The 20,151-nt window shown below is 63.5% G+C and overlaps 1 protein-coding gene across 1 annotated transcript; it reads left to right on the top strand.

Annotated features, from left to right (window-relative positions):
• Positions 1 to 258: 258 nt before the first annotated feature.
• On the top strand, positions 259 to 19,859 carry SAMM50 (SAMM50 sorting and assembly machinery component). Its single transcript, XM_045835153.1, has 15 exons — positions 259 to 449; positions 4,279 to 4,389; positions 6,060 to 6,161; positions 7,888 to 7,975; positions 10,064 to 10,170; positions 10,739 to 10,869; positions 11,075 to 11,162; positions 11,689 to 11,817; positions 12,334 to 12,405; positions 13,106 to 13,192; positions 13,417 to 13,487; positions 15,020 to 15,087; positions 16,223 to 16,369; positions 17,000 to 17,141; positions 19,651 to 19,859. The coding sequence occupies exons 1-15, from the start codon at positions 429 to 431 to the stop codon at positions 19,694 to 19,696; spliced, it is 1,410 nt and encodes a 469-aa protein (XP_045691109.1). The 5' UTR covers positions 259 to 428; the 3' UTR covers positions 19,697 to 19,859.
• Positions 19,860 to 20,151: the final 292 nt, after the last annotated feature.

Below are 20,151 nucleotides of genomic sequence, written 5' to 3'. Positions count from 1 at the left end.
CATGAGCGTGGGGACAACACACCACCCACGGGGCCGGGGTGCCAGGGGGACTAAGGGCGACACCTGGGTGAAGATGGTGCGCTCCGTCCCGGAGGCAACTCCCTACACCTGCCACTAGCGGAGACCCACGCAGCACTGTGCTCTGTCAGCAGCACCACTGGGCGCTCTGCGTTCGTTTCAGGGCTGCCCGGCGTCCACAAGAACATCCGGGTTACAGGCTCTGAAAGAGCCAATGAACTAAAGCGCTGTGAGCCAGGGGGCGGGGCTAAAGAGGGACATCATGGCCGCCCCCAGCGCGCCGCGTCCGGCAGCTAGTAGGTGGCGCGCTGACCGGTAGCTCCGCCACCGCGGCCCCGCCCTCTGCCCTCACCAGCCGATCCTGGGTTGGACGCGGGCGGTACAGCGAGGCGGCGGTCGCAGAGGGAAACATGGGGACGGTGCACGCCCGGGTAAGAGGCCCAGCGGGCTGTGTGACCTCTGGGAGGGCACCGCGTGGCGACGCTCTCGCGGCTGCGCCCAGGGATCCCCTGGCCAGGGGGGCCCGAGGGCGCAGGGCGCGGGGCGCGGCGGCGGTAAAGACGCCTCCGGAGCGTCCCGCACACCTCCGAGCAGGAAACCGATACTCGGAGAAGGGGCCTGACTTGCCCAAGGTCACTCAGCGAGGCAGTGGCCCTGAGAGGAGTAGCGAAGTTCCCGTGATGTCCTGGAGCAGAGTGTTAAGCTTTCCTCCCCGTGGCTTGACTTCTCTGCGTTGGCTTCTACAGCGGTTTCAGGCGTCTCCTCGCCGGTCGCTTTTTCTAGTCTCCCAATCAGCCGCTGCCGGAGTCACGCTAACCTCCTGGAGCCGCAGGTGTCGTTTGAAGCCATGCAACCCAGACCCATCTAGAAGCCCTTTCTACAGGCTACCGTCCAAGACGGAGCCTCCCGGTGCCCTAGTGCCGCCTTTTCAAGCGGAGGCGGTAGTAGTGCCTACTCACCAGCCTGTTGCGAGAATCGGAAGACAATGAGTATTAAGTACTTACTTTGTTCGTGGCGCGAGCTAACTGCTTGCCAAACTGTTCTCCTTGGTCGTCATCTTCACTGACAGCCCGAGAAGGAATATTTTGTCCAAGGGCGCAGTGTTGGAGCTTCAGAGTGTTCCAAAGCTCCGACCTCCCGAGTCCCAGCCCCGAAAAGGACTCTCCTACCGCAACAGGGGTGGTTTCACTTGCCCTGCTCCCGAGTTCCCAGGCGTTGTCCACCGTCTTCCAAAAAATGTATCCCAGACTTCTCAGCCGAGGCTCCGGAGCAGGACTTGACAGGTCTTTCACTCAAAGGACACACCGCTGCTTTTCCGACACACTCTGGACGGCACTGCCGAACCACGTTCCCTCTTCCATCATCCGCCCACAGCTTCCCGTCTTTAGCTGTCACAATGTTCCCCTCTTTTAGAACCCAGGACCGAGTTCCGGCTAGACCTCCCCTTACCTCCGCTCATGTGGTTGTGCCGCTCACTTCCTTGACATTTTCCCCCGGTGCCCTGTTTTATCTGTTTCCATTTTTATCTTACCCTTTTAGATTCTCAGTTTCTAGATGTTACAAGTAGGAACTGCATCTTACTGGGCTTGCATCTTTTGTAGCATCTTGAACAAAGCAAGCAACCATTTATTCTAGGGATACTGACTCGTGGGCTGCTCTGTGCTGGCACCGTTGCGTGTGCTAGGGAGACAGGAAAAAAAAAATCTGCTTCTGTTGAGCTCCTTTGATGCTGAGATGGCTGCTGCTTTCATTAATGTGACAAGAAGTGTTTTAATTTAGTTTGGTCTTTCTGTTCCAGTAGCCAGTGTTATGTGGACTTTCTGGTCAAGACTCACAGTAGGAAAACATTTTGTGTTCTCTGTCCAGTTCCCTCGTGCACATGTGAAACAATATTTACACAAATACCTGTAATTTTTAAATAGGTTCCATTTGACTGTAGTCTATATCACTTTAAAGATGCTGGTCACAACTCACTCAGTTTATTTCACGCCCAATGCCTGTAGTTACATTGCTTTGCGCTGCGCCTGGCACCTGGTGCTCAGTAAAATTCGACTGGCTGGTGTAGGCTGATCAGCTTAAAGGTTAGAGGCTAGATCCAGATATTTATTTTAATTTATTTTTCCAAATATTTAACACTGTGCCTACTCTTCCGGACACTGGAATATAAATTCTACGAGGATGAGGATCTTGTAAGTGCTAGTCACATAGTAGGTTCTTAATATTTGGTGGATAAGTAACAGTTAATGTGGGACATCGAGCTTTGCCATAACTGTACCGTCGTAAAGACATCACCTCTTACAGTCTGGGTTTCAGATTGAAGAAGGCAAACGGGTCTGGCAGGTGTTTAGTGAGCCTCATTGCATACTCTGAAATTGTAGGGCTCTCGATGGATTTGTTAAAACGTCATGGAATATAAACTGTGCCCGGATGGAGCATATGTGTTTAACATTCAGATTACATGGGACAAATACGTGCGTATGTTCGTAACCCTAGTGCACACTCTGCATACACAGCTTGCACAGATTTGGTGCACTTTTTGCACTATGTAAGCTTAAATACAGAACACCCTTATAAAATGGTACAGGGAAAAGTTACTATTTTAATTTGTTAATATGTTTGAGAACTACGGTAACGATTCCGTTTTTTAAATGTCACACCCCGAGAGTGGAAGGGTATGAAGTGCATGGTGTGCTCTTTGCCTTGCGTGGTCTTCCCTTTTCCGCCCCGAGGGCTGCGAGGCGGGGACTCGGTCCGTCCGGTCCCCGCAGCGTCCCCGCGCTCAGCCCGAGGCTCAGCGAGCGCCAGGCACTCGGACAACGTTTATTAAATAACGCAGAAGAAAAAACTCCATCCGGTGGCTCATTTCACAAATACTTGAGCACTTCTGACGCACCGGGGCAGGTAAAAATACGACAGAGCAGGAAGGAGTGTTGAGAGCTCCTGATGTCCAGGTGTCCCTCTGAAGGAGGGAGGGACTGGTTCTACCCGGAGAAGCCGGGGCCGGTGCACGGAGGAGATGCCATTTAAGTGGCCCTCTCAGCCGCTTGGGGGGGAGCTGTTTCTCGCAGAGAGCACACGGTGTGCCCAGACAGGAATGTGGGGGCCGGGGGGTGCACGTGGGCCTTGCGGTGAGTTCCTTGTGCACCCTGGGAAGAAGTCTAGCTGGATCCTAACTGGTAGGCGCTTCTGAGGACCGTCTGGGTCTTTTAGGGCGAGGGTGGGAGAGAGGACAGGGTGCCACCAGGTCACTACGTTTCCAGGGACTGGAGATGTTACTGGGGTGTGCTGACAAGAGGCCGTTGGGTGTCCCGGGGGAAGGTGACCGCGGTCCAGGGTCCCCTCACCCTGCACACCGTGGGGGTCTGATGGTGCTCTGCGCTCAGAAGTGCTTCTCCGAAGAGAGTGGGCGGAGGCAGGAGGCCGCCACAGAAGCAGGTAGCCTGGTTTCCCCCAAACCTGCGTGTCTGCACAGTCACCCGGTGCCACGTGAGACCTCTAGGTCCATGCCAGGGGGTCCCTGTGGCTGGGCAAGCACGTGTGTAAAACACCCTATTGTACACATACTGTGCACACTACCGTGTCTCCCCGAGAGGACTGACAGGCACGGCCCGCGGAGGCCGAGTTCAGGAGACACTGTGGTACCTTTGAGCCGGTGGCAGTTCAGGTCGAAGGATGTGACCTCTTCCTGACCTGTTTATTGTATGGGCAGTTTGCTCTTAGTGTGACCGAGACTTTCGGAACCAAAACAAATCTATCGGGGCCCGGAGCAATGGATTACGGTAACTTGGGATGCCAGCCTGCGTGATTAGTTGTCCTAAAATGTATCCAATTTTGTTTCAAAAAATTAAGAAACTCTAACAACAGAAAAGCATTTTTTCCTTTTCCTGATATATGTCTTTGTGACGTCTTATTTTGATATTATTTTCGTTTTCAAGAGGGCCTCAGATGTTCAGAACTACATTAGCCATAATCCTCAGTTCAGGACACCGTCATTGTAGGTTCATGCCTGACCCTTTCAGTACTGGACAGTTCATCTTTGTTTTATTTACTAATAATCCACTGGGCACCGAGGACCCCCTGCCACCATCATAAGACTTGTGCTTCAACAGCAGCTGATGCCCTTGGCCCCCACCCCCACCCGCTTCCCCTTACCAGAGGGAGCCGCGGTACGGAGTTTTCTGGAGCGCCAGCTGAAGACCAAGGTTCTGGGGTTTTGTACCTTACAAGTTCGTTCATCTGTGGTTCCTCCTTCCCTTTCAGAGTCTGGAGCCGCTCCCAGCCAGTGGGCCTGAGTTTGGGGGGTTAGGAGAAGAAGCTGAATTTGTTGAAGTCGAACCTGAAGCCAAACAGGAAATCCTCGAAAACAAAGATGTGAGTATTCCGTTGGAGGGCCCCGGACACAGGGCCCGGCACAAATAGTGCCCCTTTGCTATCACAGAACTGCAGGCCTGGCTTCTGTAACACCATAGTGAGCACACCACGTGACCTCTTAGGGGCCCTGTGCAAATGAAAACTGCGCGTTGTGACACCCACATCAGGCGTCCCCCTGCCGACCACCCTCGAGCAGACGGGACTTCTGCCGGACCCTGTGGCTGTCACTGGAGACATGCCCTCCCTAACCCCTGGGGGGGGGCGGGGAGGGGCTCGACCCCAGTGTGGCTTCGTGGGAAGAGCCTGTAGCCAACTAACTGTGTTGGAGGGCTGGCGACTTAGAAAAGTAGCGTGTCCGTAGTTAAAATGGTTTTTAACTGTTTTAGTTTCTAGTTTTTAACTACTTTCTAGTTTTAGACAAGTAGTTTTCCCTAGACTGTTTATGTGGGAAGTGCAGACAAACACACCTTGTATTTATGTCATTAAAAAAGGCTTTTCAAAGACTGGCTCCATTGGTGCCGTGGTTGGCACTCTGCTCCCCGCTCCCAGGGAAAGGGCCTCTTGCGTGAGACATTTCTTTTTTTTAAGGTTTTATTTATTTTATTTTTAGAGAGGGAAGGAAAGGAGAAAGAGAGAGAAACATCAATGTACAGTTGCTGGGGACCTGGCCCACACCCCAGGCATGTGCCCTGACCGGGAATCGAACCTGCGATGCTTTGGTTCGCAGCCGGCGCTCAGTCCACTGAGCTACGCCAGCCAGGGCGAGTGAAACATTTCTTAAACTTTATTGTTTTTAAAATGGAAGACAGCTGAAGAAACGTAAGCACGTTTTCTCTAATTCTACACGAAGATGCTGTCTGTGTGGTATTCCAGTCACCTGCGAGTTAGACATTGCCCTGGTTCTCCCTGTTATCTCGGCGTTATTTTCCCGTGACTCGGTGCCGCCCACTTTGTTACACACGCTGCCCTTTTCCCGGCTGTGCTGAAACGGGAGCCCCTCGCAGGCAGGACTCTGGGCTTCGTCTGCGGCTGCACCCCGTGTTCGGAGTGACCCTGCCCCACAGGCAGGCGGTGCATTTTTCTCGAACAGCTTACACAAACCTCTGCCCATCCCCTGCGCGGAGCGGCGTTTGCGGGGACGGCGGTGAGCGAGCGGCGGCCCCACTCCTGAAGAGTGTACCGTCCCGCGAGGGGACGGGGCGGGGCTCGGAGCCGGCACCGCGCTGTGCCAACCGCACGAGGTCTCGGGCGGGATGCCCGCGGTGTGAAGCCGGGCCCCAGTCGGCGCGCCGGGGCCCGTGCTCGGGGGGACGCTGGGGGGCGCATGCAGGGAGGGGCCTCTGCGCCGCCGGGTCTGGGGCCGACGTGGTCCCTGGCCATCTGGGCTCAGAGACCTCACTCACGGCCTTGTCACGGGAAGCACAGACCTAGCAGAGGCTAAGTTCAAGTCACCGGTTATTTGGAAAGGTGTGAAAAACGAGCAGAGTACGGGCTGGGAGGAAGCAGTGTGGGTATCGGCCTTGGAAGGAAGCCCTGGGAAGTGACGGCAGACGCTGTCTTCTGCCCTCTGCCTGCCGCCCTTGCGCGCCCCGAGCCCCGCCCCGAGCCCCGCCCATGCGCGCCCCGAGCCCCGCCCCGCTCAGCCGCCCGTGTCCTCTCGCCCCGTCCAGGTGGTGGTCCAGCACGTTCACTTCGATGGGCTCGGAAGGACGAAGGATGACATCATCATGTATGAGATCGGAGACGTTTTTAAGGCCAAAAACCTGATTGAGGCAAGTATTTTCTCCGCTCCGTGACTTTTCCACTGCCTTCCGGAGATGCGGCGACTCCCCCGTGTCCGCACCCCGCCCCGTGCCCCGCCCCCGCCCCCCGCCCCCGCCCCCTGCCCCCGCCCCGTGCCCCGCCCCCGCCCCCCGCCCCGTGCCCCGCCCCGTGCCCCGCCCCCGCCCCAGCCTCTGTGCCCTGGCCCTCACCTCCCGCCCCGCAGGGGGCGCTGGTGCCCCAGGCCGACCCCCCAGCTCCGCAGGCGCCTCCCACAGGCTTACGCTGGTTTGCATCCGCCCTTGTCCCTGGGGAGGGGCGTCTCCCTGCTCTCACTGTCTCGACGAATGTGTTCTCCTTGCTTTGCTGCTTCTGGAACGTGCCTGTGTCTTCTTCCTCCTCCTCGCTCGACGCCGCCTCTCCCTCGGTGCCGTGGGCCCCACGCTCTCCTGGGCTGCTCCCCGCCCCGGCACGTCCACTTTAGCCCGCTGGCAGCCCCTTCCCTCGCGAGCCCTGAAGTGCTGGTTCCTGCGAGGGCCGGTCCCGGGGCGAGCTCGTCCGCCGCTGGTTTCAGCCGCGGCCTCTCAGCCGAGCGCCCCTCGCCCTCGTTTCCACCCATGTCCTCTCCGCTGAGCTTCAGCCCTGACTGTGCGACCGCCCACTCGGCCTTTCCTCGTGGGGTCGCCGCAAACGCCTCCACCCCGAGCGGGAAACCCGACTCCTCGTTGCCCCCCAGCCCCGACTTCTCTTGTGGCACCGAGAAGTGGAGAGCCCAGAGCCTCACCGTCTGTCCGTAGCCCCTCTCACCTCTCAGCTGCCCCACCCAGCCCGTGACTGTCCCCGGACTCCCACCTCCGAACTGGGCGTCGTCCATCCTCCCATCGGACACTGTGCCCTGGGCGTGTCCGGCCGCCCTGAGCTGCCAGGCCTGCTGTGGGAGCCCTCCTGCCTCCTCTGTGTCCACTTCCCTCCTGCCCCTCCGTGTCCACTTCCCTCCTGCCCCTCCGTGTCCACTTCCCTCCTGCCCCCTCCGTGTCCACTTCCCTCCTGCCCCCTCTGGGTCCACTTCCCTCCTGCCCCTCCGTGTCCACTTCCCTCCTGCCCTCTCCGTGTCCACTTCCCTCCCCCCCACGTCCGCCCAGGTGGTCAGCTGCAGTCCTGCGGCATGCCACCGTCTCCCCGCCGCTGAAAGCTCTTCGGGCTCACCCTGCTCCTGAGGGCAAGCCCCACGCTCTGCTCCGACGGTGGGTCCTCCCCTCTGGGCTCCCCGGGTGCTTTCCCCTCCCACCCCCACCGTCCCTCTGGCCGGGAGGCCTCCTGGCGGCGGAGAGGACCGCTCTGGACGGGGAAAGCAGCCTGGTGGCCGGGAGACTCGGATGCGTTAGAGACGCTGTGGGCGCAGACCTGAGGGCACCCTTTTCTGCAGACGTGAGGGTCGGCGGCCGGTGCAGACTCTCGCCGGGAAAGCCTGCCCGGCCGGGTGCTCTCTCATGCGGCCCGTGGGTCCGTCTGCTCGCGCAGAAGGGGTGGTGTGGTCACCCTGCCTGCGTTCCGCTCTCCCAGTGGGACTCCTTGTCGCCCCTCCTGCCTTGTCCCTTCCTCCGGGCGTCTGGTCGAGGGGCGCTCTCGTCTCAGGGACCCGCCAGCACGCGGCGGCAACCGCCAGCCCGGGCCCGGGGCCCCTGTCGCATTTCCCGGCCTCGGACAGACACATTCTCTGGCTCTCCCGCCGCCCAGGTGATGCGGAAGTCTCACGAGGCCCGCGAGAAGCTGCTCCGTCTGGGGATATTTAAGCAAGTGGATGTTCTCATCGACACGTGCCAAGGTGCGTGCTGCGTGTCGTGCTCCGTGGTGCCCCTCCCCCCCCGCCCCCCGGGGTCACGGAGGCGGTGTGCGTGTCCCGGCAGAGGCGGCCCGGCCTCGGTGGTCCGCAGTCCCGGGGAGTAACTGGGTCTGTGTGTCAGGCCCGGGGAGGGCGGGCGCACTGTGAACACACTGTCCTCTGGACCCGGGATGGTGCCAGGGGTCTGAGAAGGGTCCGGGGGCGGGAGCCAGGTGATACTCGGGGTCGCCCAGCCCAGCAGGTGTCCGGGGGGCCCTTGTGGACCCCATCTGAATGTGTGCTTTGAAAAGAGGGGGGCACTATGGATCAGAGTCCCGTTTATAGTTTCTGTTTGTGTGTTTGTTTGCTGTGGGAGACGGTCTGGGGCTGCTGTCACAGCTCTGCTCCTGCGGTCTCCTGGGGCTAGTGTGGTTTTCCCATGGGGTCTCGTCACTTTACCGTCCCCAGCGTCCTCTGGTCCCCGTGGTGGCTGAGCACCATTCCAGCACCCACGTTCCCCGTCCCGGGCGCTGGGAAGGAGGAAAGGAGGGAAGGGCTCGCCCCTCCCCCCGACCCCACCAGCCCAGAGGAGCTCAGCCTGGTGCAGGGAAGCCGGGCAGTGCAGTCAGCTGGGGAGTGAGGGCTCGCCTACGGCTGGAACCGCGCTTCTGATTGCGGCCCCAGCCCGACAGCACTGCCCTGGCCCAGGGCTTGGCAGGAATGAACGTTCGATGGAAGCAGGGCTTTGGGGGCGCGGCCAGCAATCCGGCCGCAATGCCAGCTGAGCGAGGGCAGAGGACACGGGGAGACAGCCAGCCGCCGCTGCACCCTCACTGTGATAGTCATGCTGTGCTCAGCTCTGTGTGAGGGTTTGTGTCTGTGACCCGGATGAATCTCACGGACACCTGGGCACTGTTACTCTTTTAGAAAGAACGATTTTCAGCTAAGGAAACGGGCTAGGGAGTTTAACGACGTGCCCCAGGGCAGACCAGGGAGGTCTGTGCTGCTCGCGGAGGCTGGTCTCGGTGGCGGCGCTGGCTTCTGCACCCTCCTGTCTGCTGCGAGGGGGACACGTACGTGGTTGGCTGGCCCACTGGGCGAGTGGTCACCGGCTGCACGCCGGCATTGCCGGGCGCTGTTAGGAACCTGTGGATCGGGGCAGCGAGGCCGTTCTGTGTGAGCCGGTGACGGTGGGCCCCCCAGAATGGACCACAGTGGGAGTGAACCCCGTGAGGGCAGGCCGCACAGCACTGAAAAGCACCGTCTGACTGTGAGGTCGGCCGTGGCCGCGGCCACACCAGTGCCACGTGTCAGTGACAGGAAGTGTGTGCGGGGAGGTAGGGAAGCTGCTGTGTTTCCAGCTTCTCTGTGGACCCGAAACTGCTTTAAATGACAGAATCTGTCGATCTAGGACACAGTGAAAAGACGTGCCCCGACCAGCGGAATCAGTATTCGGGAGCCAGGGCGTGGGCGTCTGCGTGTGTGACAGTTCCCCCGGCGGCGGCGCATGTCCTGTCCGGCCGGGGTCAGGGTCGGCCCCTCCCTCCCGGGAGCGGCCCACGGCCTGGGAGCCCAGCCCTGCTTCCCGGCACCGGGCACTCGGTGGCTGGCAGGCGGCACCGGGTTCGGGCCCCACCCCCAGCCTGAAGGAGGACCGAAGTGACCCCTCCCGAGCGGGCATATCTCGGCTCTTGCTTCTCTCTCGGGGTGACAGGGGTCCCACTTGGGGTCCCTCAGGGAATGCCCCATTTTAGTGTCGGTCGAGTTGAGACCCCAGGTGGCGTTGGGGTCCCCCCCACTGGTAGGACAGAAGCAAACCCGGCGTGCTTGGCCAGCGGTGCTGCCGGGGCTGTGCCCTTGCGGCGGAGTCTGTGTTCCGGGTTCTCGGCCGCAGCGACGGGGCCGGCTGCTTGGGCGTGGAGGCGGGGGTGACCGTGGGTGGCAGCGTGTTCTTGACCTTGAGAATGGCGGGCGGGGTTGCCAAAGGGGGTTGTGAAGCAGACGCAGCCCTCACTGCCCTGCAGCAGTGGGACGCCTGTGCACGCTCCGCGGGCCTCACCCCTCACCGCGGCGCGCCTGCCCCTCCCCCAGGCGACGACGCCCTCCCCAACGGGCTGGACGTGACCTTCGAAGTCACCGAGCTGAGGAGGCTGACGGGCAGCTACAACACCATGGTCGGGAACAACGAGGGCAGCATGGTACGGACGGCCCGGGCTCTCCCGCCCCGCAGAGGGGCTGCGTCCTGGGGAGACGGGCGGGTGGGCATGCAGACCCTGTCCCGCCCCTGCCCCCCCGCGCGCGAGAGGAGACACCGCAGCTTCTCCTCGGTCTCCCAGAGCCTGGCGGCGGCAGCGGCGTCATGAGCTTCGGGTTGTTTGAAAGCAGCGGGGACGTCAGCAGTGACGGAGGGATGGTTTGGGGGTGTTCACGTTAAGTTTCTTGTCCCCGTCCCCCCCCAACCCCCCAACCACAGCTGGTTTCCCTGCACCTCCCAGTGCAGTGGGGGAGGGGGTGGCCGGCCCCTCGGGTCGGTCGGGGTGGGGGAGGGGTGCACCGGGCGCACGCGCTGCACCGACAGGCTTTACGGAGCCAGAGCGGTGGCAGGTGGCCCTGCCAGAGCCGCAGCCTCCGTCGTGTGTCCCGCTTCTCAGGCGCCCCTTCGCCAGCCCCGGCCTTCCCAGGGAGCCGTCGTCCGTCCGTCCTTCCTCCCTCCCTCCCTCCCTCCCTCCCTTCCCCCCTCCCCAAACCCCACTCTCTTCCCCCCAGGTGCTCGGCCTCAAGCTGCCCAACGTCCTGGGCCGGGCGGAGAAGGTGACGTTTCAGTTTTCCTACGGAACAAAGGAAACTTCCTACGGCCTGTCCTTCTTCAAACCACAGCCCGGAAACTTCCAGAGAAAGTAGGAAGCCAGGCAGACTCTTGAGCGCAGGGGCCCAGTTCCGCGTCAGAGGGGCTGCTTGTCGGGGAGCCGGCTGGCACCCCGGCCGTGTGTGTCCCCCCCCCACGAAGAGGCGCCCCGAAGTGCGTTTCTCCGTCTGCCGTGCCGAGTGTGGGCGACTGTGGCCCCTGCCCAGCGGGTAACGCCCTGTCTCATTGCCCCCTAGCTTCTCCGTGAACTTGTACAAGGTCACCGGGCAGTTCCCGTGGAGTTCGCTTCGGGAGACGGACCGGGGCGTCTCGGCGGAGTACAGTGTGAGTGGTGCTCCGGTTGTCCGTCCTCGGCGCCAGAGGGCAGACACGGCGCCCCTGTCCTGGGCTCCCTGAGACAGCCAGTGGGGGCTGGCCGGGGACAGCAGTGACCCCTCAGAGGCCGGATCCCTCCCACACTGGCATAGCTGCTGGATTGCCCTCCACCCTCTCCCCCCGAGCTGGGGCCTGTCCCCATGGCTCCTCCGAGGCCACTAGGCAACACCTGAGCTGGAGAGTGAAGGCCGGGTCCCACCTGCAGGCCCCGGGAACCCCCGTGGCTCGGGCCTCTGGCTGCGGGAAGGGTGGTCTTCACGCCACCGTGACCTCGTCCCCTCGCTCCTCCCCAGGGGCTGACGGGCCGGGTGGGGGGGTGCCGGAAGGTCTCTGGGTGGAAGGAAGCCCGTCGGTTACAGAGGTGCACGCAGCAGCGCTCAGCCCGGGGGCTGCCCCCTCCCCCAGGATAAGGCCTGTCCGGCGCCGCCCCCCCGTCCGGCCCCGGCAGGCTGACCGCCCGCCCCTGTGCCTGCAGTTCCCCCTGTGGAGGACCAGCCACACCGTCAAGTGGGAGGGCGTGTGGCGGGAGCTGGGCTGCCTCGCCAGGACGGCGTCCTTCGCCGTCCGCCAGGAGAGCGGCCACTCGCTGAAGTCGTCGCTTTCGGTGAGGGCTCCGCTGGTGCGCGTGGGCGTGGGGGGGCCGGGCCGAGGCCGCCGAGTGCGCTGGGACACCGCCGTCGCCCCATCAGGGCGGACTGAGGGGTGTCACAGATGGGGCGGCCAGCGCGGTGCGGCCGGTCGCTTGGGGAATTGGTGGGCGCCGCCTGTTGCTGTTTCTCAGCGATGGTGGTGGTAGCGGGAGCAGGTGTGTGGGAGCAGGTGTGCGCGAGCCGACAGGTGAAGCTGTGGGGCTGACCCCGGTTGAGCCCCTGGAGAACCGGCCAGGCGGTGGGGGCGCAGCCCACCCCTGGTGAGTGAGCGAGGAGCGTTTGTCCCGCCCCCAGACCCCTCGTGTGGGGCGTGGATGGGGCTCCCGCCTCCCTCACGGGGCTTCCGTGGGGTGGGGCGCGGCAAGGGCTCGGCAGTGCTGGCACGAGGCCTGGCACAGCGTTTGCGCGCAGTGGGGTCGCCGCTTCTCAGCCCCGTCCGAGCTGAGGGCCGCGGCACCGGTGTCTTGCAGCACGCCATGGTCATCGACTCCCGGAACTCCTCCATCCTACCCAAGAGAGGCGCACTGCTGAAAGTCAACCAGGTAGCGAGCCTGCCCCTGCGCACCTGCGCCCTGGGGGCCGGGGGTCGGGGTTGGGAGGCCTGTTTTCCAATGGAACAGCTTCTCCTAATCGTAAACGTCCCTCCAGAGTGGCTTGCGAGGGTGTCGGTCCCCTCTCAGGGACCTGGCCTCTGCCCTCGCTGACCGCAGAGTGAGCGGAGCCTTCTGGCCTCTGCCGGGTCCCTGCCTGGGTCGGGGGTGGAGGGGGAAGCATCGTGCTGTGGTGTGAGTGGTTCCCCCGACAACTCCGGGCAGGGGCCAGCCGGTGGCGGGGTGGGGCGCCGAGGCTGGGTCTGGCCAGTCTTCAGTGTCAGAGGAGCAGCTGGAAATCGGGTTTGCACGCACCGTGCCAGATCGTGGAAGACTGGCGGGTTTTCTTCACGCCCTGATTGGGCCACGCGAGCCGTGTCACTCGCTACGAGCTCTGTGATAAGGTGTTAGTGTTGCCCTCGTTCTGTCACTTGTGGGACCTGTGTGCTCTGTGGTTCCTCAGGACGCATGGCGGTCCGCGTCCCCCCGCCAGGCCCCGGCCCCACCGAGAACGGGCTGGGCGCGGCCGCCAGCAGACAGAGGTGCTGCAGCGACCACAAGTGGTGGCCGCCGCGAGGCTGCCCCGGAACCCGGGCGGTGGAACCTGGGCAGCGAGTCCCCCGCTCCTCTCTGATGGTGGCCCCTCCCCCAGGAGCTGGCCGGCTACACCGGCGGGGACGTGAACTTCATAAAAGAAGACTTTGAGCTGCAGCTGAATAAACAGCTCGTACTGGACTCTGTGAGTATCTGGCCGGAATGCCGGCACCTGCATCACCTGGGGGCCGCGAGCTCTCAATCCGCCCTCCTTTTAGGCCAAGTCCGAGGGTCTGGGTGACGCAGACTCCCTCCTGGGCTCGCCCCCTCCGTCACAGCAGGCCCGGGCCCCGAGTTCTCCATCTGCTGACGCTCCCGGCGAGGAGAGGGATGCTGGACACAAACGGCTGCTCGTTTATGTTTCAATAGGTTTTTTCGGCATCTCTCTGGGGCGGAATGCTGGTACCCATCGGTGATAAACCATCAAGTATTGCTGACAGGTGAGTAGTGACCAAGATTTTATGCTTTATTTATTTGTAGAGAGAGGGGAGGGAGGGAGAACAAGAGGGAGAGAAACGTCGACGTGTGAGGGAAACAAGGACCCGTTGCCCCTTGCACGCCCGTCACTGGGGGCCTGGCCCGCAGCCCAGGCCTGCGCCCTGACCGGGAATCGAACCTTCAGTTCGCAGGCCGCCGAGCCCACAGCCGGGGCTGGCGGGGGGCGCTGGTGATCGGGTGTTTTCCTTTGGCTCTTTCTGGCTGGTTTCTTGTAAGACATTCCAGAGACGCTTATCTAGGAGAGCGAATGTTCCAGCACTCATTTTAGTGTTCATGCTTAAGTTGGTTTCAAAACCCCCAGCACACCTCACACCTGGTGTTTTTGCCTTTTTGGGAGAGGGGGTTAACTTTTTTAAAGAATTTGTATTCTCCTTTGGGTGCGAAAGGATACAGTTCATGCACGGTTGCAGAAATATAAAAGTGCAGAAACATTTAAGGAAGTAAAAAAAAATAATCAGTGATTAACATGTGGGCCGTCTTCTGTCCGGTCCATGTTGTGGACGTGTGTCTGTGTGTGCGTGTCCCGGTTTACACGCACGCCCCTGCCGGGTTGTTGGCGTGCTGCGTTCTGTGTGCAGACGTGTCCCCCTGCTTCCTGGAAGGGTCAGGGAGATCGTGGAGTGAACCGCCCCCCCCCCCAGGCCGGGAGAAGTCTCTCATCAGCAGCATCTCAGTGCTGCTTTATTGGCACGTGAACAACACTGAAGAGTGTGGTGTTGTCAGGAACTGTGTTCATTCTGTTTTCACGTGGAGTCGGGTCTCCAAAGCCCAGGGACAGTCTTCCGGGCAGCAGGAGGGGGACGGGCTGGGGTGATGGGGTGGGGGCTGCTTTTCAGAGGCTGGCCGCAGTTCACACTCCTGCCAGCAGGGGGTGGGGCGGTCCTGGTTGCTTTGAAACACTCCCAGTTGTTCTCCAGGGCGAGAAGCTCCTTCTTCAGCCTGGCGTGCATTCAGATGTTGTTTTAGCCTAAACTAGTTCAGCATTTTTAGGTGTTTGGGAATATAAAATTTTTTAATTTCTAAACCCTGGGACCTAACAGCTTCACCTTCGTGAACATAATTCACAAAAATATGTAGCCATCTGCGGAGACGTATGTACAAGGGTGTCCGTTGTGGCTCTGTTGGTAGTAGCAGAAACTCTGAGGCTGCCAGTAGGGAGGCCCTTACGTTCAAACACGACCGCTGTGCAGAGGACGGTGCAGGTGTGGGAGGGGGTGAGCGGGGACGCACCGCTGTGCAGAGGACAGTGCAAGTGGGGGAGGGAGTGAGCGGGGACGCACCGCTGTGCAGAGGACGGTGCAAGTGGGGGAGAGGGTGAGGAGGGACGCACGAAGTCCACCGCACCCTGTGCGTCCTCCCCGACGCCTGTCCTCGCGGGACCCGGACCCAGGGAGCTCATCTGCGGTGCCGTGAGACCGTCGCCCACGGTGTCCCTCTGACGCCTGCCGTTCCCTTCCCTTCCGCTCCGTTCCAGGTTTTACCTCGGGGGACCCACGAGCGTGCGCGGCTTCAGCATGCACAGCGTCGGGCCGCAGAGCGAAGGTCAGTCTCCCCGCCGGCCCGCGGCTCAGCTCGGGAAGGGGTGCGTTCGTCCGAACTGCCGCCGTGGAGTCCGCACCTCGCGCAGCGTCTGCCACGCTGCGGGCCTGGGACGACACTTGTCCGGGGCATTGTAGGAGCCTGTCAAGGGCAAAGTGCACGCTGCCGACCTGCGGTCCCGCCCCCGGGTGATGGCCGAGTGGGCATCGTGGCGGCTGGACCCGTAGCTCCGTGCTCGCGGGGTCTGCGCACCTACCCCCGCGCGGCCTGCATCTCCGCCAGTGACCAAGAGCGGAGAGGGTTTTCACAAGGACGGCTGTGGGTCTTCTCCTGCTGACATGCTGTAACTTTAAAAACGCGTACGTGTCACTTTGGAGAGCGGCGTCAGGTTCGCGGGAGGTTGGGCGGAGAGCGCAGGGCTCCCCGGTGGCCCCGCCGCTGGCGTCTTGCGCTGCTGGGCTGCACTTGTCGTTGCCACCGAGCCAGTGGCGACACGCGGCCGCCAGCTCCGTCCGCGGTGCACGCGGGGACCGCCCCGTGGGTCTGCCGGTGCGCAGTGGCTCTCGGACGTGCGCTCGACGTTCCTCCTAGTCTGCCGGGAGCTTATCGCCAGGCGTGTGTATCACTGGAGGACGCTCCGTATGACAGTGGAGTGGACAGCGGAGTGACACTTTGATGCACCGCAGCTCGAGTGTCCTCTCGGCCGTGGACGGGCGTCTCGGTCAGCTCCGGGGCGTCCGGGTTTCGGCAGCCGGAGCAGAGCTGACGGAAACGTTCACGTGCAGCTTCTGTGCGGACGCGGGTTCCGGTCCGTCCAGGGAAACGCCCAGGAGCGCAGCTGCCGAGTCCTCGGTGGGAGTCCGGCCGACCGGCTCCCACAACAGCCGTGCCGCTCCGCGTGCCCACCGGCCGTGAGCCGGAGAGGAGCACTGTCACGTTCTCATTGTTTTACACTAGTTTTGGGCGTGCAGCATAGTAGGTAGGCAGTTGGGAAGTGATCCCCAGGATATTTCCTGTACGCGCCTGGCTCCATCCGCAGTGATTACAGTGTTACTGTGATGACTGCGGTGCTGTGTGGGGACAGTGCGGGGCCACGTCTGTGAGACCCTGTTTTGTTTGCACCCACCCCCCCATTTAGGAGACTACCTGGGCGGGGAGGCGTACTGGGCCGGTGGCCTGCACCTGTACACCCCGCTCCCGTTCCGGCCGGGCCAGGGCGGCTTCGGGGAGCTTTTCAGAACCCACTTCTTCCTCAACGCGGGGAACCTCTGCAACCTCAACTACGGTAAGCCGGGCTGCTCGGGGCCAAGACGGGTCCAGACAGCTGTGTGTCTGTCCACGAGACGTGGCCTTCACGTGGAAGGACTGAGCCTTACGTGTGCTCCCACCATGCCCGACGCTGGCCCAGAGCGCGGTTGTTGGTGGAGGGGGATCGCACCCAAGGGACGCTGTCTGGCCGGGAACCGTCTCTGTTTACCCGGCACACGTGTCTGGAGCACCAGCCCTCTGCCCGTCGTCACGGCCACGGTCTGGCCACGTTCTCAAGGGGCTGCGGGCCAGGGAGACTCCCAGTGGGCGTGTCCAGCTAGGGGGAGGCGGGGCATGTCTGGAAGAAGACCCTCAAACTGACGTTTGGAGCTGGGCTCCCCCGGGGGGTCTGAGGGGGGTGCCATCTGGGCAAAGGGACCGAGTGCACCAGGCCCGCAGGCTTGAGAAGGCTGGCCCCTGAGACAGCGAGGAGGAGCACCCCCTGGCCTCTCCGGGCCACCTCCCGCTCCGGGTGTCCCCCTCTGGTGGCCAGGCCTGGCTCTGAGCGTGGCCGAGGCCCCGGCAAGCGGGGGAGCGGGCAGGCGGGGGACAGTGTCCTGGGAAGCACAGGGCCGGCCGTCGGTCACGCCCTCCCCTCTCTCTCCAGGGGAGGGGCCCCGCGCGCACCTCCGGAAGCTGGCGGAGTGCATCCGCTGGTCCTACGGAGCCGGCGTGGTGCTGCGGCTGGGCAACATCGCGCGGCTGGAGCTCAACTACTGCATCCCCATGGGCGTGCAGGCGGGCGACAGGTAGGTGCCGGCCCCTCGCGGCCCCGCCGCGCCTCTCGTAACCTGCCTTCATTTTGTTCGGCTCATCATCTGGTCTGGTTGGGGGCCTCTGACGGTCAAGGCGTTTGAAGAGTTAGCAGAAGATGGAAGCGTGTGTTTTCCTCCATTGGGTGTTCTCCGTCCGGTTTGGAGGACAAGGGTGCACCCCCATCACCCCCCCCCCGCACTGCTTGCACTCACTGTTGCCCCTCAAGGTCCGGCCGGAGGGGTCGCCATGCCCTGTCACTCCTGCACCCGGAGTGCGGTGTCGCCGGGGTGGCTGCGCAGGCCCGGGACCAGGCTGGAGGGCGGAGCTGCGCGCCCGGCTCTCTCGGCGCAGGGGCCCCGCCACCGTGGCCTCCCTCCCCCAGTGACTGTGCTGGGCGGGGCTGGCTCCCTAGTCCACGGGTGAGGGTAGCAGCGGGCCCGTTCACAGCCACGGAGATGAACTGCACTTCTTGCGCTACTGGGCGGGCACGGTGTCGACTGTGAGAACCCACAAGTGTCGTCGGTGCAGTGCGTGTCCAGTGCAGCGCCGGCTTGGGCTGCTGGCACAGGACAGGTGGGCTCGGGGCTCAGACAGCGCCTCGCCGCCCTGGGCGCTGGAGGGCCGGGTCAGGGTGCCGGCTGACCGGTCCCTGGCAGCAGATGGCTGCCCTACAAGGAAGCAAACCCCACCATGGGGACCCCCGCCCTTACAGCCTCCTCTGAGCCCAGTCACCTCCCGAAGGCCCCGCCTCACTGGCGGGAGTCAGGGCTTCAGTGCGCGTGTTTTGGGGGACACGGGCATGCCCCCCACTGCGTAGTGTTAGTTGTCTCCTTCCTTTCACGCCTCTCTGTGCCCAGCACTGCAGGCTGTGTTTTCCTGTTCGGCGTTCTGTCCACACTCCCGCTGCCACCAAGGGTGGTGCTCTCTGTCTCGTAGCCGGCTCCGAGGCTCAGCTGTTGAAGGGAATGCTGTCCCCGGCGTCTCCGACCCCAGCGTGGTGGGTGTCTCCGACCCCAGCGTGGTGGGCGACGGGCCATTTCAAGGGCGGCCCCGGCAGCAGCGGGCTCTCAGTGACGTCCAGTGAGAGCACAGGCGCGGCCCATGCCTGCCCCCAGCTCCCGCTCCCCCCTGGGAGGCTCCGCCCCCTCCCCTCGCACCGGGAGGCCGGTGCTGGCTGCAGTGCTGCCACGGCGCCCGGGTGTCAGAGCCCTCCTTCAGGGCCTGCGGGCGCCGCTGCCCTGACTGTTTCCCCGCTCCGCACTCGGGAAGGGTGCGGCCGCACAGCCCGAGTGGGCTCTCTGCGGCCGAGCGACGGGGGGAGGCGCTCAGCCTCTCTGGGTCTCTGTCGTCGGGCCCAGAGCACGGACACTGCCGCGGGGGCTGCCTCTGCACCCCGGCCCTGAGCGGGAGGGGGGGGCACCTCGTCCTGCCGGCCTGCCCCCAGAGCTTTTGTCCTGCTTGTTCCGTGCCGAGTCCGCCTCAGCTGAGTCCCGCCCCGGAGAGGACGCAGGCGGCGCCCAGGGCGGCCGCAGGGGCTGGCGTGCGCTCAGGGCGTTCAGTGTCAGTCCAGCGACGCCAGGACGCGCACGTTGCCGAGGTCTTGTTGCAGACGAGTGCCTGTGCGGGTTTCAGCTGTGGCCTCACCGTGTCTCACCGGCTCGAGGACCAGTTCTGGGGGCCGCCCGCCGCCCTGCCCGCCGGCCGGGAGAGCGGCAGGCCGCAGGCGGGGCTGCCAGCCCCTGCCCGGGCGCTCCTTGGCCCCAGGGACTGGGCCAGGCCCAGCAGACTGGAAGCTGGCGCAGCCGCCAGGCCGGCACCGTGGCTGCGTGGCTGCTGGAGGCCACTGGGTGTCACTGTGCCCCAAGAAGTCAATGTCGCTGATTGGGGAGCCCCGTGGCCTGGCCTGTTTTTCGCGTGGTCCTGACAGGAACGGCCGGGTTCCCCGGCTCAGGCTCCCCTCCCTCTGCCCCGGCTAACTCTGAACTCGGTGTTTCAGAGATGCACCTCGGGGTGGTGTCCTCTGCGGGGAGCGGCCGGCCGTGAGCGCAGTGTTCTGAGGCCGGAGGTTGCAGCCGGTGGCGGCTGGGGGCAGTGGCTCCTGCACAGGGTCGCCGGCGCGCTGGGGGGGGCCCTCGCCTGCCCTGTGCGCGTGCGGCGCCAGCACCAGGGTTTGGTGGCGTCTGAGCGACGTTGTCGGGATTTAGTCTTCATTTTCGAGCCCGGCCGCGGGCAGGCGGGGGTTAATCACAGGTGTGCGGCCGCAGACCCCCCAGGGTTCATCCCGCGCCTCCGATCGGGCTGCAGGCCTCTGCTCCCTGACTGGGCGCCGTCGCTGGAGACCGGTGACGGCCAGGCGGGTGGGCTGGGCTGGGCATCGGCGCCCAGGTGGTGGTGGCATGGACAAGAGGGCCGTCTGGGCCGGGGCTGTGAGGCGGGGGTGCCTCAGAGGGCGGCAGGGCGCGCGGAACCGGCGCCACCACTGACTCTTTGCCCTTTTCCCAGGGTGTGTGACGGCGTCCAGTTCGGGGCCGGGATCCGGTTCCTGTAGCCGCGGCGGAGCGCCCTCCAGCGCGCCCAGGAGAAGCGGGGGGACTCGGGCGGCAGCGAGCCCCCTGGCGCCACGGGCCCGCTCTCCACGCGACCACGTGCCAGCGAGTCTGCCCGTCGCCCCGTGGGAACCCACCTCAATAAATTTTCGAGACACACACTCAGATGCCCTGTGGAGGCGATTGGCTCTCCCGGCCAGGGCTGCTCTCTGGCTCCCCCCGGGGGCGGGAGGCCGTCAGGTCCCCGTGTGTGTCCTCGCTCGGGTGCCTGCCCCGCAGGGTCTCCCCGTTCCTCCCTCGACTCAGCGCGTCTGCGCCGGTTCCCAGCGTCCGCGTCCAGCAGCGCCCGGGGAAGCCCGTGCGGAGGCGGCGAGCGCTGCCCGCACGTGCTGGCTGTGGCAGGGCGAGGGCGAGGGCGAGGGCCGGCTGTTCGGGCCACTGAGACGTGGGGGCGTGG

The sequence above is a fragment of the Phyllostomus hastatus genome, unplaced genomic scaffold, assembly GCF_019186645.2.
Source record: "Phyllostomus hastatus isolate PE091 unplaced genomic scaffold, TTU_PhHast_1.1 phas_contig_198, whole genome shotgun sequence".
Classification (NCBI taxonomy): domain Eukaryota; kingdom Metazoa; phylum Chordata; class Mammalia; order Chiroptera; family Phyllostomidae; genus Phyllostomus; species Phyllostomus hastatus.
Note: the sequence above shows the minus strand (reverse complement) of the source record. Positions and strands in the feature narration are given on the sequence as shown.

What these genes read in the sequence shown, in the direction of transcription:
- SAMM50 (XM_045835153.1), top strand. Translation starts at nt 429, where the DNA reads ATGGGGACGGTGCACGCCCGG. An exon ending in TCTCATCGACACGTGCCAAG is followed by an intron (nt 7,976 to 10,063) that starts GTGCGTGCTGCG and finishes CCCCTCCCCCAG; the next exon opens with GCGACGACGCCCTCCCCAAC. An exon ending in CCCGGAAACTTCCAGAGAAA is followed by an intron (nt 10,870 to 11,074) that starts GTAGGAAGCCAG and finishes ATTGCCCCCTAG; the next exon opens with CTTCTCCGTGAACTTGTACA.